General features: G+C 43.8%; 1 protein-coding gene across 8 annotated transcripts in view; it reads left to right on the top strand.

Annotated features, from left to right (window-relative positions):
- The window catches only part of ntng1a (netrin g1a), a 60,208-nt gene extending 47,743 nt beyond the window's left edge, over positions 1 to 12,465 (top strand). For 2 of the 8 annotated variants that reach the window (XM_019867145.1, XM_019867144.1), the window contains exons 6-8: positions 4,595 to 4,762; positions 7,790 to 7,924; positions 10,844 to 12,465. In XM_019867145.1, the coding sequence (XP_019722704.1) occupies positions 4,595 to 4,762; positions 7,790 to 7,924; positions 10,844 to 11,064 (524 nt within the window). In that variant the 3' untranslated portion in view covers positions 11,065 to 12,465. Of the gene's footprint in view, positions 1 to 1,723; positions 1,769 to 2,733; positions 2,794 to 4,594; positions 4,763 to 7,789; positions 7,925 to 10,843 lie in introns of all 8 variants that reach the window. The other 6 variants (XM_019867152.1, XR_002167954.1, XM_019867146.1 and 3 more) reach the window with 6 other exon arrangements.
- Positions 12,466 to 18,639: the final 6,174 nt, after the last annotated feature.

Genomic DNA, 18,639 nt, shown 5'->3' on the forward strand with positions numbered 1-18,639 from the left:
TGTGTGTGTCTGCCATGCGTCCAAATGCCTCACCGTGCATGAAAGCCGTCCTCGAAAGCTTAACATGGAGTGTGCATGCTAGACTCTCGCACTGCAACCTTTCACAGCAGTGGCGCAAAACTGCTCCGACTATCTGCTTGGAAGAGGACGAGGCTGCGCAAACGACACAAGTTTGAACACTAAATGACTAAAGAGGATGAGAGAAGTTCAGCCGTCCGACGACGTTAAATAGATGAAAACGTCGTGTGGAACGAAGGGAAGTCTGTTTGGCATTAGTTTTTGCACTTTAATTTATCACGATTGATTATTTTCCTGTCCTCTGACATATTTCAGGGCAATCAAATCTGACTCAATGGCAATATATTAAAGCAAAATGAATATTTCAAAAACAAGAAACCGGGCCATTTTAATAGCATTTTGTTATTCTCGGCGCGGCATTGATTGAAACCGTCTCAGCGCCTTCCTGAGCACAACAATCGTCTGTGAAAATAAAGAAACTAAGCAATGGATTTTGATCGCAAAACCTTTCAAATGAATTAATTAGACGCAAGACTTTGAAATGCGAATTTGGGAGGGTTTTTTTTTTTTTTTGTAATCCATCATAAAAATAAAAAGAAATTTAAAAAAAAAAAGAAAGAATAGATTTTTGGGTTGAGTGCACCAGAGGTGAAGTCACAATCAATGTCTGATTCCAAATGCAAGATCAATCGTGAATCACTTTTTTTGGAGGGTGATGGGGGGCAAAAAAAAAAAAAAAAAAAACGAGATGGGATGGGAGGAAAGTCTTTTGTCTCTCTTAAATCAATAAATGCAAACGTTAGGGGATTAAAAGTGATAGTCACGGTTTTCCGAGCTGATGTATTATTCAGTCCAGGGGGGGAAAGCAAGTTGAAATGCAACAGCTTGAAAAGTGTTCTTTTGCCAAAGAAGCGAGGTCACATTCTCTGTTGGCACCTTTTTCATATTTGACGGCGTTGCGTTACTCGCAGGAAGGTGCCCCATTTATACGGTCGAAGGACAAAAAATGATGAAGGAAAAAAAAAAAAAAAGATGGAGGGGCCCGAGGAGGGAATGTACCCGTGTTGCTTGAGTCCTCTCCATTTCCAGGCACGCGAGAGTATTTCCCCGACACGGAAATACCGACGTGGATGTACGCTGAGGTGATGCTTCCCACAGCAGTCCGTCATTCCAAATCCCAACACCTGCCATTATTTATTCATTGTTATTCCTCCACCAGAAATACACTGTAATTAGATATTGATCACATAGTCAATGTGATGAATTAAACAAAATGCCCCCAAACGTCTTGAGTTGCCATTCAGAATTAAGTCACTCGCATAAGCCATGACTCAAATGTAAGTTGTTTGTTTTTTTTGTTTTGTTTTGTTTTGTTTGTTTTTGGAGAGGGTGTCATGTAATCTCATTTTTTCAATCACCATCGCCATCATCATAAACACACACAGCACAATCCCACATGCAAGTCACGCTAGTTACATCCAACGTCTCCCCGGTGTCCTCGAATGGGATGCTTGGCGTTGCTCGTCCATGTCAAACTGTGCCACATTGCTGTTCCCCCAATTGGACTGGTTTTGACTCATGCCAGACCTGTGCGTGTCTCCAGTTGTGTGTGTTCACCGCCACATAGTTCCCCCCGTAGACCGACTGTTAAGTGCATCACCCGAGTGCACATGAATAACTGATGGTTTCTCTCAATTGCACGCAGTTCGGCCGAATGTCTCGTCCCTAGGTGTCGCTAACCGAAAAGAAGGTAGGCCTCTCAGATTATGCCATGTGTTTGCTTTCACACAGACATTTATGTACTGTCAGCGTAGCTGTGTAGAAGTAACAAATAAGCCTTTTTTTTCCCCCAAGCTAGGTGCACTTGAATGTAACAGTCGAGTCCCATTTAAAGCGGATGCTCACAATGTTGACTTCTCACTGAAGACTTGTCTTTTCATGAGAAGCTCAACTGTTCTAATATGATTTCGTCCACTACTCTTGGATACACATTGTGCGCCTTCCACTGCTTTTATTCCCAGCTTCCTTGAATTTTTTTCTCCCATCGGAGCGCAAAGTGAAGAAAAGCGGAAGTGGGTCCTCGGTGGTTTTGCGCATATTGATGTTCGGCTCAACTCGGCGTTCATCCTGTCATGCAGATATGATGTGCAGCCATCTCACTAACAGCTAGCGCACAACACGGCAGAGCATGTGTGTCGAGGGTTTACGCCATGCAGCGTGATGTGGTAGATGCATATTTCCTTTAGCCACTGTTTGTTCTGTGACTGAAACACAATTGGGAGATTGATGCGTTCACTGTGAGTCCGTTTCCCAAGCCACGCTCCTGCACATACATTTAGAGTGGAACGTTCTTGGATGGCCTCGTGTGAGGTGGACGAGCGGTTTGTCAGAGGCTAGTTTGTGTCTGGGGGAAGCACGCAGGCCTTAATCATACAAAACACGTTTATTAAATGAAGCAGAAAATACGATTACTCGAATGCTTTGGCGTTTCTGGCGTTTGTATCAGATGCCGCTACATGCAGCCAACTTCACTTGGCAATGCCACCCCTCCTTTTCCAGAGCCATCGTTCATCTTTTGCAACCTGCTTTGATTTTCATGATCAATCTCGATGCTCCATGTTCTTAATTATCTGACATTACATGTTTCCGTTGGATTGCATTGTCATTTTATTTTCTTTATGCTTGTTTCTTTTTTTTTTTCCAATTTGTTTCTAGTAGCTCCACAAGTTGCATTGTCCACTGCCCCTTCAGTCCACGTTGCAAACCGCAAACGAGGTAGGAATCCCCCCTCCCCCCATGAAAACTCAGACTTCTTATTGAATGAACTACTGCCTTTTGTCGGACCCTGAACTACTAACCCAATTTTAGACTGATCCTCACCCAAAGTGTAAATAAAGTGGGAATGAACTACAACTACACTAAGAAACTTTATTTACAACCTCAGCCCATTTCTATAAAAATGCAGCTTCTTTGTCTTATGGTAAAAAAGTGAGGAGTACTACTTCAGTCTTATGCTTGTCCGTGGTTGTGCAACAGACAACACGGGTGCTCCTTCATGGTCAAGCCTTGTCAGGTGGTTAGTAAGTGGACAGGGCGAATTGACCTCAATACTCATCCTTAATAACCACAATCCCTTGGACAAAAAGCCCCAATCTCGCCCTTCCCTCTCTGGGTATTCCTTCCAAGCGGTTGGCGGCGGTGAGGCTTAAGAGTGCACATCTGTCTCAACTGTGACACATGGTGTCAGTGGTCATTCAGCCTGCCAGTCTTATTGCTATGAGCGGAGTTGAAGTGAGGCTCCGAACCTGCCCATCCTGCAGCCTTCAGGGCAGGGATGACAGTGAGCAGAAATGACTGCAGCATGAGCTTTCAGAGACATTGCACCGCATCGAAGCCAATGAAATCTAGCAGCAAATGATCTGACTTGCCCATTGGCTTCAAGCTGTTAATAACCATGGGAATTTGGCTGTCAATTTTTCGTTTTCGACTTGAGTTGCAGCTTTGTGTCAGCTAAGCTAATAAGCATTGGTAAACACTATCCTGTTCCCGAAAAGAACATTAAAAACTTCAGAGCCCGGGAAGAAGTGAGGCAAAATCATCTTAGCCTCATTTCCACCAAACAGTACAGTCAGGGTTTGAAATCCCGCCATGGAGTATGTAGGCAGGACGGCGATAGCAATGGCAACTAGAGAGTGACATCACCGCAGCAACAGGGCATGTCGTTCACAAAAAGTTCAACGGTGACAATTCTCTGACAACCAATCAATGGGCAGCAATATCTTCAGCTCTAATCTTCATTAGCAAACCGTGGCTCACAACTGCGAAAGCAACCAGGACAGAGCTGCCATTTCGGCTCCTTTTACAATGCAAATGCCGAAAGCTGTGGAGCAATCTGAACGTTGGCAGAGTTATGCTGGAACGAAATCACGAAGCCAAAGTTGAACGATCAATTTGTCTGTAAAAGGACGGGCAACTAACACATGATCGGTTATTTCGTTGGTGACTGAGTTGACATCGTAGTGTCAGCCTGTGAAAGAAACACCTTTCAACTGTTAGATCAATTCTAGGTTTCTTGAATTTGTCGGGGAAACGTTCATTACAGATTACTGGCAAAAACGGTTTCATCTCATCCTCTTTCCTGTCACTTCAAATCAGAGCAATCGCGAAATTGTATCTGGACAGGCAATGTCGAAAGTCTACAGTTCGGTTCATCGGGTTAAAATTCTCTCCTGGCTTGACCTGCCCTATGCTGTGTGGTGCTTTTAATGTGAGCGTATTTCTGTACTTTCCCGCGCCTGGTCCTGTCTTGTGATGTGTTGTGATTATACTAACGCTGTGCTTCTGCAATGTCGATTCTAAAACAGTGGCTGTGCTCGTGGCAAACTATTCATGAACCCACCGCCACCCCTCCACCACGGCCCTCTCATGATCTCCCAAACATCTCGTCCCATTGTTAACCCGGCATGCTGTGGCACCAAATTCGTGCTAACCCGACCGCCGTAGCGCTGAAAGCAGCGGACCAAATTCGACCACGTTTCTGTCTGCCTTCTCTGCACACATCCGCCCTCTTTGCAAGACTGCGAATGCTTCGGCCACTCCAACCGTTGCAGCTACATCGAGCTGCTAAACACGGTCATTTGCGTGAGCTGTAAGCACAACACTAGGGGGCAGCACTGCCAGCTATGCAAGCTGGGCTTCTATCGCAATGCTTCGGCAGAACTGGATGATGAAAATGTTTGCATAGGTTAGTCCCTCGCTTCCCCTTTTCTCCTACAAACTGTCCTCACTCCGACTGGTCCACCTTCATCCTCCTTTTATTAACCGTCCTTCTGTTCACATTGTCCTGTTTTGCCTTCTCCAGTCCACCTCATTCATTAATATCCATCCTCAATTTATGTGTCTAGAATAACGGCGGTTGGAAGGAAATTGATGGTATTGCGCAAATTTGGCCCTCTAAAATTCACAAGATGGCACCGGTACACACATGTACATGAAAATTGGTGGCTTACTTTCTAAGGCTGGAATTTGACAGTTAACTTGAATGTGAGTTATTCATTTTGTGACTCATGTTTCAATTAGTCTGAGCTGGCAATAGAGGTTTAAAACTCTAGCACAAAGTGATAAAACTTGGGAAAAAAAACACGGAACGTGAAGCGATGATCACTTGACACACTGATTGCTGAAGACCTTTTTAATCGATAATGCAGCATCAGGTCTTTGAAGTCATAAATTGACTCTGCAATTTTTGCACTTTCCTGTGTGCAAAAGCACCTTAAACCTGGTCGATTGTTCGGCATCTTGCATGTAAAGCTCCCTTCGGGTCACTCCACATCGATTGGAATCAGCTCTGTCCCCCAGGCTGAGCTATTCCGAAACTTTAATCTTCTGGTGAGGCCGTTTTATTGCCGATCTGGATACATGCTTTGTGTTGAAAAGGCCTGAAAGGGGAAAGCAAAACCCCTCTCAACTTGAGCCGCCTTCGTCTCGAGCGCACGCCTGAAGGTTTTGTGTAAAAAAAAAAAAAAAAAAAAAAAGAAAATTGATAGATTTTCCAAAATCGCTGTTAATTCCCGTCACCTTGACGGAAGCCATATTTCCAGGCAAACACAAACACTCCAATTTTTTTTTTCTTGGTCTAAAAAAAATAATAATTTTGGAGGCATTAATGAAGGATGCATATTTTGCACGTGGCCTAAATATAGAGTGGAATCTGAAAACACTTGTTTGTTCTGCAAGATTACTCTTGATCTATTTTTTGGCGACGAGGTAAACAAGCCGAGTTTAAAATAGCTTCATCATTTGTGGACAAGGCAACTGTAATCAGCATATTTCTCTCACACAATTAGTCCCGAGAAGCTAAAGTCTCATTTTCTTTCGTTGTAATTGTCAGTTACGAGCCATTTTAATCCGGCCGTGACCTTTGCACGAGCACTCTAACTTGCCTCAGCTGTTTTTCTTTGTCTAAAAATACGGGAACATATTTTGCATCGTCCCCGATGGCAAAAGCTACATTTGCCAGTCTTTCAACGTCCGCAGTGCCAGGTGCATGTTTAAGTCCTGAGGGGAGCTCGGGAGTGGCGGCTGGTGGTGGTGGGGATGGGGAGAGAGCGGGGGGCAGTCTGACAGGTTACGACAGTTCCAAGGAAACAAAGAAGTCAGACATGCTATATGACATTATGTCAAATATATGAAAAGGCTTCAGGAGCAACAGCTGAAACCCATCACGAGGCATTAAAGGCCACCGACAATTTACCTTGTGCCAAATTGTCAGCCACCCCAGCTCTGCGTGCTGACCTCCATGCCTTGATTTGTCACTTAAAGTCACCTCTTTCCTGTTGCCTGGCATGTACGTTGAAGTTGATGAGCGGCGGGGGTAGTCAAAAATACTGCCGTTGTCACTTGGAGAGCAAAGGGTTGCAGCTGTAGCGCAACGCTGGAAGGGCAACGTGGTCCAGGGCCAAACACATCTAGTACAGGCTGTTCGGAAATTCAGTGTGAACTTGCGATTTCATGAACAGACATGGTTTAACATATTGAAACGCGTACTAAACAAAATACATTGGCTCAGTAGTCATCAGTAAAAAACACGTGTGCACAGTGGCTTTCTAACACACCGTATTATTCTGGCTGGCGTATTGTACTCAGTTTCACTTATCCCGACAGGTGAGCTGGAACCCAGCCTAGCTGAGTTTGTGCAAGACGCGAGGGTCGCGGGGCCATGAAAAGTATTGTTGTAACACTCTGGGCTTGAAAGAAACGATGACAACAATGCCCATTTCAATGTGATGTCCTTCCACTCATTCCACTCCGCCGTCTTGGTGACATTCCCATGTGTCCTGAAAAACAGCCATTTGCACTCTCCCTTTTCCACTTCTGCACACCTTCTGCCTGTTTTGATCAATGTCATTTTAGACATCGCATGTGCACTAAAGCCCATTTGGTCCACCTGAAATTGCAGCTAATGATTGTGCGTCATATATTTGCTCACTGCGCGCTGTACATTAAAAAGAAGGATTAGTTAGGCGCTGAAAATAGGAACACAATTTCAGAGGATCCTTTCAAAAGAAGAAAATGATCACATTGGGGGAAAAAATTTGAGCTTTAGGGGGGAAGATGCCATTTTTTTAAGCGCAAATCAAATAAGAGCTCATCAGTTTTAATGGGTGTGCATGCACCGTGACCTACTGTCCTATTTCGCAAATAACATTATATATCTTATGATAAATAATACAAAATTACATATCGATATTTGAATGACACTTAACTTCTTCCGAATATTTAAAATTTGATGGGCGACATGAAGATGTGGAGTAGTATCGCAGTAAGTTTTTTTTTTTTTTTTCGGGAGATCTGAATCAGACTGTAAATTTCCAAATTTGCTTCGTCTTAATAAAAAGCATTTTGTACTTTTTTTGGGGGGGAGGGGTTATCATAATCAATGTGATCTAACTTTGACTACCATTGAAATGATTTCTCATTGATTTAAAAAAGACTACCGGTATTTAATTGAATTTGGTTTTAAAAACGACTGGCAAAATGCTCGCACGCACAATCCACTTCACATTGTTTTCATTCTGTGTTACTATTGAAATGGCAGCAGTTTCATTGCGGGTGATGTAGCCACAAGTTTTCATCGGGCGAATGTTGTTGAACAGTCATTGAACTCGAGGACCGTTGGGCCACGCTGTGCACATTTGCAAGGGGTGCTGGGATGTCAAAGCACGTGCACCTTGTCTCCAGCTTGTGTGTGTGTGTGTTTTTGTTTTTCCAGAGTGTAATTGTAATCCCTTTGGCTCAGTCAGTGATCGCTGTAATGGCACAGGATATTGTATATGTAAGGAGGGCACTACAGGGCCTAAGTGTCGCGAGTGTCTGCCTGGCTATATGTGGGACGATGGCTGCAAATGTAAGTAGAACCGCAACGACCGCCAACTTTCAGGTCCACTCCTCCCCCTCCCCCATCCCTTAATCGGCTGTCTGGCTATCTCCCACCTTCCCTTATTGCCCTTTTGTCTGAATCTTTGGCTTTGTTGGAAAAATGTGCATCGATCGTAAAGCCAGCTGGACATACACTGTCTCGCTCAGCCCGGGCACACGGGGGGAAAGCAACGGCCCGCATGCTGCTCACTAACGCGGTTATTCAGCCATGCAACACGGCAGCGACATAAAAGCTGAGCCAATATTGACGGCTTGACAGACTGCCTGGAATCTGTTTGAGTATGCGTCACCTTTTTTTGTCAGTCCACAACAACAGGCAATGTCATCCAAAGCTAACAACTCTCGACGAGGATACAGGTTGGAGAAATTCCCCGTTTTTTTAATACAGTCGCTCATGCTCATAATGAGAATGAAAATGAAGGCCGCTATGACTTTTTGCGCGCTTTCTTCAAGATAGTTTACACGTACTTCTGTCGGTAAGACAAAAAAAGGGCTCGGTACCAGAAATACTTGAAAAAGTTTTCCGTTGTGACCTTTCCATCTTCCATCCTCCGATTCCAAAAGGAGATGCGTGCATGGTCAAACCTCCATTTGTATGCAGACTGTGGAATGCAATTAAATCTGAAATCTCTCACCAAACACATTTCCGTTCCAGACACGCCTACTTCATCAGTCCCCTCTCCAAATATTTTCTCTCATCAAAAGTAAATGCACCAGATCTGATCATGTACCATACCTGTTTACATGCAGACTTCGTGCGATGGGAATTTTTAGGAGGTGAAGTCATAAATTGGGCCGAAAAGAGCAAAAACCAATCACGGTTAATTTGGCATTAATCACCACTGTTGGATTACCAGGTTGTAAACACGGCTGTTTCATTAAGACAAAAAAATGCGTCTGTCATTTTGACCCCTGTAAACGTTGATTGAATTGCCTTGGATCTTTGACAAGATCGAATCGAATAACTCACGGAACGTATTTTATGCACGTACTATACCAGCTCCTCGTGTCATTTCGAGTCAAACCTATTTGATGATCGAAGGTGAGTTGCTGAGAAAAATGTTCCAAATACATGGAGTTGTCTCTTGTCAGGTCAGCTTTTCTGATGCCGCACAGCGGGAATGGAAGCCGCCGTGAATATTCTCGGAAGGGGGATACTTTTACTAGCAGCAGCAGGGACAAGTATGAAGGTCGCGGTCTCATTAAAGGAGTCCCCCCTGCATCCTGATCGTATCGCTGCTATTTTCTAGGAAACACCCTCTTTTAATGAATACACCTCAGTGCCTTCGCCTCTCTTCTTTTATTTTGAGTGTGAGAGATCCAACATGAGAGAAAAAGAAAGGAAAAAAAAAAGTAAATGTATGCTTACGACCCCGAGAGGCAAAATGGAGCTGGAACTTTCAAAATAATAGCACTGGACATTTTATGAATTAATTTGAGTTTCTGGTCAGTGTGAAGGCCGGTCCTATTTTCGCTACATGTGTGGCCCGAAGATATTTCTTCACTCCACATTTGTTATTCTAATTACTGACCCAATACTTCGGATTCTGTACCGTTGTCAAGCTCCTTTTGAAAATGAGATTAGAAATGAAAATAAAAGTTATTGCCCACCAGACTAAATAGCCAAATAGAAGTCAATCTTTCTTTGCACACATCCCATCAAAGTCCATTTTGACTCGTCCTGGGACACGGCATGCACCCGGCTGAGAGCCCCGATATTTGTGGTTGGGATATTTATGTCCCATCGAGTTCATAGATTGCTTAGCATCTTGTTTTCCACTAACGGGAAAAAAGGAGGCAAACGTGTCAAAGTCTCTCCTGTGCTTATCATTGTTTATTTGTCTCTGTTGGTTTATTAGTTTGCGCAGCCTTGCTTTGTTTGCCTGCAGCTTGCTTGACAGCTTGCCTCCGGCGGGAATAGAGTGGCCTCGGTGTCCCGGCTCTAAATATGAGCCAATTTTCAACCTGATGTTCACTTTGTCTAAAGTCGCTGCTGTTTGGAGGCGGAGGGGGAAGCCTCACAGGCTCTGGGGAAACTGTGGACTCTGCTTTGTTACACCGGAAATGTGGAAATAACCGTGCCGATTGACATGACATCAAAAATAATTAGCGCACTAGTCAGCAAGCTGAATCTTTTGTTTGATCTCTTTTTAATGATCCTCCAGTCATGAAGCGCTCTGACCAGTCAGCCAGTCAGTGGCAACAGGGAGCTTTCGGTTGAAGTACGGAAATCGCGATGAGGATTTATAGCTCACAAGAGGGGATGTAAGTTCATTATTTGGCAAGGAGGAGGTTACGCACATTGTGCCTCTCCTCATTAGTTCAGCCTTAACCGAGTATTTAAAGGTGGATCAAGAATTTATAAACCCTTGAGGGCACCCTCATTTTGAAGTCGCATCCAAATGACAAATGTTGACATTTTGAAATGTTATTGTCATCTGTTGGCATTTAATTTGCACTTTATATTCATGTGGTTTTTGTGAAACAATCACTGGTCATTGTTAATGTTTACTTGAAGACATTTACTCATTTTACTCATCACTCAAAAGCTAGTCTACGATTATTCTTGGACAACGCCTGCATTGGTAACCTTGCAACCGGTCGCAAACAGCTCTGCCATTTATGAATCTGGACGGTGACTCGATGAAATGGAGTTAGTAAAACTCAAATGTGCTTCTGTCGGAATTTTCCTCATCGTCGTTCAAGTTTGAGAGTTGAATGATTCAATTATATGAAATCAATGCACTTTGATGCAGGGGCTAATCCGTTCTCTCTTCCTCACAGTGACTCTCAAGTTATGTGTCATGAAATTACTCCGATGAACTCACTCTTGTCTTCTTTTTTTTTTTTTTTTTTTTTTTTTTTTACTACATTGCCTCCTCCACAGCTCGGGTATGTGACAACGAGCTCATGCGCTGCCAAAACGGCGGCGTGTGCATCAGCAACGTCCGCTGCAACTGCCCCTCGGCCTACACAGGCCTGCTGTGCGAGAAGCCGCTCTGCGAGTCGGAGCTGGGGGGTTGTCGAGGTGCCAGTTCGGGCCAACGCCCCCTGAGGCCCGCATCCTCCTTCGGGCTACTGCTACTTCTGGGCTTGGCACTTCTCTAAAGAGACCGATCTGGTGGGGGCAGTTTAACCCCACAACCCCCACCCCTGCCCCTCCCCTCCCCCCGCACACACAAACAGCCTTCACCTCACCGACCGACCCATCCCTCTTTCGAATAACCCACGACCATTCAAGCAGAACAATCGTGAGCTTTGTGGACTGTACTACACCAGCTTCTTCTTTGAGCAGCCTCAGCGGACACTGATGTGAAAAGGAATGTGCCAGATCAGTGAGTGCAAAATCTTTTTGTTCATTCAATATCAAAGAATATATACACAAAAAAAAATGTAAATGTATACTTGTAAAAAATGCAAAATAATCTTGAAATTGAACGTAAAAGAGTGCAATGAACAATGAGACCCCCCGCTCCCCCCCTCCCCCCCACACCCGCCCCACCCAACCGCTCCGGCTCATCCTTCCTCTAAGCCATACAGGTGCTTAAAGCTCCCCACCGGTCGGAGCGAATAACTGAAGAGGACTTCCTCTGTTATCGCCACGGCAACAACGGCGGCAACCAATTGACTCGCACGAGCCGACCGCGGCTGCCGAGACCCCTTTGGGACGTTCCTGTAAGCTTAAGGCTGGCCGGACCGTTGAGGAAGACAAAACAAAGAAATATTTCCCTCAGCTTCTTCAATATAATGTCCGTCGGGGAGGACAAACGCAGAACGTGTTCTTCGCCGGTGCATTGTGGATGGAAAGAAATATGCGCAGACTGCGACGTTGCGGCGCGCAAACTTTCCACCAGTTTCTCTGCCTTCAAGCTCATGCTCCTCTTCCTTCCCTTCGCCGTGCTGCCACTGACCTGTGCTTTTGTGAATCTTCCTCGTCGGTTGAAGGATTCTTTTTTTTTCTTTCTTTTTCTTTTTTTTGTCAAATGTTGGTGATGCACATGTGTAAGAATCCTCTCCGTTTTTCTCTCTCTCGGCTCTCCCATCATCTTTCCTCCTCCAATAAGCGCCACTAAAGCTGTCTGATTCTTTTCTATTAGACTCTCTGCTCTCTCGACCCGGTCAGAGGATAGTTTTCCACACGACAGGTGGATAGAAAATCATCGATGTATTTACAGGTTCACATCTAAACTGAGAAAACAAAACAAGTAATGTAGTACTTTTGTATCTTTGCTGAACTGTGACAAAAAAAAAAAGGCAAATTTAATGTATGTATATGACACCCAAAATGCAGGCTTTTTTTTTTTCTTTTTCTACCCCATTCATCTTTATTTCATGCTTTTAGTTGTACGGGTCATTTTCCTTTTTGTTGGCAATGTGCTGGCGTCAAAGAATATCAGTTTACATCCAGTATTAAAAAAAAGTGTATTTCAATCTCACCAAAGGACATTCTAAATGTCATGTTCTCGCGTTAACGCTTGAGGATTTAAGTGAATAAAAGCTTCAAAGTGAGTGGCGTCGCTGGTTTTCATGAGTCAGTCATGTTTTACATCGTCGTGAAACTGGTGCGACGTTCAAGGTTGCCTTTCTCTATTTTTGCCTTTTTGTACATTGTCGTCATCTGCAGATGGAAATGGAAATGATTTATCTGTTTAGATATGTTGAGAGCAAAAGTAAAAAGTGTCCAAAAAAAAAAAAATCAAGTGCAGAATGTCACATGCAGACAAATGTTGCCTCGGCTCTCGTCGGATGTGCTAACAAAATGTATTCAATCCGAGCCACAAGCTGACTGCTCCGTTCTAATGGTGGCGTTAAAAAAAATAAAATAAAAAATACAAATTCAATGAGTGCGTCAGCTTTGGCGATATTTCCATGCCACTTAGCTGGAATTCATCCTGGTAACAATTTGTTTCAGTGGTGTGCCTTGTCAGAGGCACAGAATTAAATATTTACAAGAATTGATGTGCCTGTGCTCAAACTTTATATCGTGGCTCTTGTCATACACTTGGCAGTTCATCGACATCCTGAAACGTGGAAGTCTCACTCTGCACATTCTCATTTTGCCCACTTAAAAGTTTGACGGGAAGGGCGTTCGTCCAGAAGGGTGTTCAACACTTGCGGATCGCAAATTATTATTTCACCATGATGTCACCTGCTCTTCGGGGTGGCAAAAGCCAAAGCGTTCTCCGATGGCAGCGCCTGTTCTTACTTTTTCACGTCATCCGACCAAGGCAAAGCCATTGATTGACCAAACAGGGTCAACGGTTCAAAGGAATGGTTTTCACCTTTCACGGCGGTGCACAAGTGTTTTTCCTCTACCGCCGTAATTTGAGTGTGCATGAACTGACACTCGAAAAGAAGATGCCACCTGAGGGTAAGGAAGACCACAGACCAATGTCAGCCATTATTTACGGGTCGCCGGCTAAATTGATTTGAAAACAGACGCGGCGGAAATTTAGACATAGTTAACATGATCGTTGAAGGAATGGCTAATTAATTCAGGAGACATAAATAAATGAAATGCCTTAACCTTGGTCAAGGTAATTTGTGCATCAGTCTAGCCTACCAATGAGCGCTTCTATTGATGACTGATGCCGTTTGAGTTGCAATCTGTCGGCTGTGGTAGACGCTCTATTTACCTGTTAACAAGGATCGTTTCAGCTGGACTTTTCTGTTTGCATTGATTGGCACGGACTTTATCTTTTGATGGTGAAGTGTCTTAGCTGCAGACGTCCAAACTGAAAAACTATTTCGTGGGTGATAAATGAAATAAATCAGACGTGCCCTCGCATATGTCACATACAGGACCGGCTATATATTGATCTGGATTTTCCCACATTGGGCGTTATTTGTAGCTTGGCGTTGTCAAAATGTTCTGGCCGTAGAAACGACGACGTGCCACGGCTTGGCCGTCTCCGCTTGCGACATTTGTGACACATTCGCTTACGTCAAAGTCAAAAAGTCAAATAATTGAATATAAAAATGTTGGCGGCGACAGCCTGTGTTTGGGCAACATCAAGCTGAGTCCACACTGGCTGATTTCCACAAATGTTGTGTGTGTGCAGCGCGCAAACAGTTTGCGCTGCCACAGCATCAACAGAACTCAGCATGACGAATAGACTGAAGAATGTCTGGGTGCTATAAAGTGGCAAGGCCCAAATACCAAAAAGTATTTTGGACAATGAAAATGATTTTTCTCTGCTCATTTTGATACATGTTGACCTTGGTAAGCTTCATTTGCGTCCATTCATCCACACGGCCTTCAGCATCGCTTCGCTGCTGTTTTTATTTGAACTCTTCACTGTGTACAGTTGTCATGGTCAGCAACCAGCTGCTGATTTCACGACGTAAGTTAAAAAAAAAAAAAAAAAAGCATCTCTGTAGGTGTCACTCCAGGTCGATTACTTTGACGATAATATATTAGAGGAACAGATAATCATACGCGTATCATGCTCTGCAGCCAGTCACACGGCTGCTCGTTCTAGTCTGTGTTTCTCTAATAAGACCTGTGGCAGCTGTCTTGCTAGATATAGAAAGGATGTGTTATGCCTGCAGGGAAACACCTGATGTGTAAAGACCATTTCAGACATGTGAGACAGACTTCCTGTGAACACGGGAGAGACGGTAAGGGGGGGGAAAAAAAAAGGCTTGAGAGGATGTTTTTGAGACGATTGACTGTGGCGCCATTTGCAGGAAGGGTCAAATGAATTGGATCATCTTCAGATCGAAAACCTCCAACTTATATTTTGATCCCAGTTTATTGTCATGCAGTATTTTCACATTCTATTCACATGCATGTCGTATATCGCCGATGCAGTACATGTTGCGTGTTGAGCATTCTCCTCATAGTGAATTAATGTCGCATTGAAAAGCCTTCTCGCCCGATGTATCAGGAATAGAGCAGAGTCACCAACAATGCTATGTGATGGCTCCACGTTGTGACCACTCCAAGCATTATAAACAGGAATCGAGAGTTAAAAAAAAAAAAGTCTTCTAAATGATCCTCTATGGTACTATAAATAAATCTGGCTCCACCGCTGCCGTATGCGGCACAAATACGGATTGGATCAGCCTTGTTGTGGTCCAGACCTCCTAATGGGAATATCTCAGCATGCGCTTTGGCAACGAATCAAACATAATTATTTAATATAGATGGGGAGGACGTAAACATGAACTAAACTGGACGTGGCAGCAGAATTATCGGGTAACCTTCATGGTTTCGATTCGGCGTGTTGATTGGCGCCTGATTCAATACAGCTTGTAAATTTGAGGCGATATTTGCAGTGAGTCAAGGACGGTTTGAAAGTGCAAACCCAGTCGTGACGCCGGGCTCAACTTTAAAAGTGATTTCCAAGAAAGCATTTCTTTTCTTTGTGTTTTCTCCTTCATCTTTTTATTTTTATTTTTTATTTTTTGTAATGATGAGCAGACACAGCGACCTGCAGAGTTGCCCAGGAAAAGCTTCATTAAGTCGTCTCGGAGAAGCAGGGCATACCTGTTTAGCTTTGGCTTATCCCCCAGGCGATAGACAGCTATGTGTGTGTGTGTGTGTGTGTGTGTGTGTGTGTGTGTGTGTGTGTGTGCGCGCGCGCGCGCGTGCGTGCGCGTGTGCGCGCGCGCACACACGAGTGTGCACTATTGGACGAAGTCCCTCTGCAGTTTGCCAAAACTGCAGTGACACTTTTACATTTTAATTGGGCTGTTGTATACTGCAAATTATAACGATTGGTGATTCTAGTGCTATAGTTTGGTTGGCATTTTTTTTTAAGGCATAGATTAAAGCGGCCAAGCATTCAAGTGTGATTAGCCCAGCTCGACAACCACGATAACACGCTGTACACACACTAAAATGAATACCTCTCTGAGTGACTGCTGTGCCGTGTGCAAGGTGTTCAGGGCTGAAAAATCGATCGAAAAAAATGTTCAGATGTGCAGCATTTTTATTGATTTGTAGCATTTGTAAAAATTCACGTCACCTGCGGTAATTATGGTTTCATAAATTTACCGGCCACCTTGAACATAACATGAAGCAATCTTTTTATTAAATTTTTTTTAAACTTTTTTTTTTTTTAAACTGTAATCCGACTGATCCACGTGACCTGTGCAGCAGAAATGAAACATCCCAGGCCAATCGCTCGCAGTGCCACACTGACAAATGTAAAAGCACAAGAAATCATCTGTCCATCCGCCATCCACACACGACCTTGTCTGGCTGTTTTGATCAGATCGACTCATCAGAAAATGTGATTATATCGTAAAGACTCCTGTTGCACATGACTTATGCTCCCGCGTATATGATTTAATCACTGACTTTCATGCTAAATGAATATCATTAAAGTGTGAAATGAACTGCACTGACAGCTGTCATGGTGGCTCCAGTGAAACCACCGAATTGAAATCGAAGCCAATCCTTTTGAAATTGACAAAACAAAAAATAAATATGTTTGTGCCTATGATTGGCTGGCAAAAAAAACGAGGGTGGACCCCACCCACCTCTGGACCAAAGTCAGCTACGATAGACTCCAGCACACCTTCTATTTGCGATTTTGACCTTACTACCCGGCCCACTTCCTGTCAGTCATCCTCATGTCCCCACCCCACCTATTTTTTCAAATCTCTCTTTCATTTATTTTTCACTCACTTTTTTCCAAGCGTAACCCAAGTTCATGTGGTCACCTAATGGATTCCTCCGTCAAGTGAAAAATGACATTTTGGGTCGGGGACTTCAAGGATGGTCAAGTTAATGAATGGCCACCAGATGGCCCTTATTAGGCTAATGTGTTCCCCCTCTCCGCAGCCCCCAGCTCTCGCCTGGGGATTTGGCTCGCTGGCAGCAAATGTGTGTGTGTGTATTTAAACCAGGTGATCCTGAACCTGAAAAGAAGGATGCAGCAGCCCCATTTAAAGTGCTCGCTGTGTTTTGATGGGGTCAAATGTCCAGGATGGACCCACTGCTGTCACGGGCACTTCAACACCCGGTTCAACCTTTGGTCACCAGCCCCTCCCACTCCTGACAGTCTGACAGAGAGTGTCAGGACGAGACTCAAGCCTGAAGTTTGTTAGGTGAAAAGACGAAAAAAAAAATCAGGGAGGGACAAAGCGCCAAGGCTCTTTCCCCTCCAATGTGACAGCGTGTTAATTGCCTCATTTATAATCGCCTGCTCATCAAGATGAGTAATTGTTGTCGTGCACACATCAACCACAAAGGCCTTTTTCCCAAATCCGGAATTCAGAATTAAACCCAATTAATTAGAATGTTTCGCTTAAAGTGTTGTCAGTGAGCCATGCCACGGGGTCTTTGTGTTTGTGATGTGAACGTTGAACCCAGAGGGAAGCGAGCAGAGCTGTCAGCTCAGTTCCAAATGAGGACGGCTTGCTGTTCAACAAGTGACTTGGAGGTTTCCAAATTTCCTCTCTCCTGCAGTGCCTTTGTAGTTTAGAAACCAAGCTCATGCTTGTACTTATTTTGAGAGCAGCGTCGAGCATTTTTTAAACAAACACAAATATCTGGTTTTAAACAGTGTTCCTGTTGGAGAATGCTGTCTTGTATCCCAAAAGGAATTAATTATCTGCATGAATTTATTGACGGCACGGAAGTCATTTGCATGAGATTGCTTTTGTGCAAAACGGCCACTCTGAATTTGAGGAAATCTGGTCCTGTTTACCGTTGAACATCAAGCTGATGATACTCGCTGGAAGCCATGGCTGTTGTTTTATTCTACTTTCTGGCTCAGGTGACTCTACCACAGGTTTGAATTGGAGTGCGACTGGTTCTTTATACATATCCAGCCTTTCAGCCAACATCAGCCGAGGTCGGCTCCAGTTCACCGGTGACCCGAATGAGGTAAAGCACAACAGAAATGGGTAGATGGATTTGAAATGTAAGAAAAATGAAGGACATCTGCAGTTCACAGTTGACCAACTTGTCCTTGAAGAGCTTGAAAAAGTTTGATAAGACATCTCCCACACCAGAACGTCACACACTGTACATACATTCTTTGCTAGCCTTCAAGCAATCAATATGTTAAATGGATTAAGATACTCAAATTTTATGTGGAATGTTTCTTCTATTCCTTTTATATACGTGTGCGTGTGCGTGTGCGTGTGCGTGTGCGTGTGTGTGTGTGTGTGTGTGTGTGTGTGAGTGAAAGAGAGAGAGATAATGTCGTATATATATTTTTTTTTAACCTTGCACCAACATCTTTTGCAAACCAAAGATTTCGATTCTCATTGGCTGTTTTTTACTCAACGGTTTCAGAAGACAGCAGGGCAAATGTGTTAAAATCCGCCCATAAAACATAGCCAAATGTATTGATCCCTCAAGCAAATCATGCTTTTCACCAGTTTTTAAACATGCAAATCAGCAATGTCGGTGCCACCATCTGTTCTCATGACTGTGATGCACGCTTGTGTGAGTGTGAATAGAGAAACCGAAGGCAGAAGAGAAGCTTTGGAAAGTGCACCTTTAGTATGCAAGAGCGATGCATGAGTGATTCATTTCATGCTGGAGCCAGTTGGAGTCACCCTACACACTTGAGGACGATGTAAAGCTCCAAGGACACACTCGAAAAGCTTTGTGGGCAAAGCTTCAAGCCAGGGATGCATCAATTGCAAAAACAAAAAAAATGTAAGTGAAATGAAAGTATTCTATTTATTAAAATAGTGTTGCAACGTGCGAGAAAATTA

This window comes from Hippocampus comes, unplaced genomic scaffold (assembly GCF_001891065.2).
Source record: "Hippocampus comes isolate QL1 unplaced genomic scaffold, H_comes_QL1_v1.1 scaffold322, whole genome shotgun sequence".
Lineage (NCBI taxonomy): Eukaryota > Metazoa > Chordata > Actinopteri > Syngnathiformes > Syngnathidae > Hippocampus > Hippocampus comes.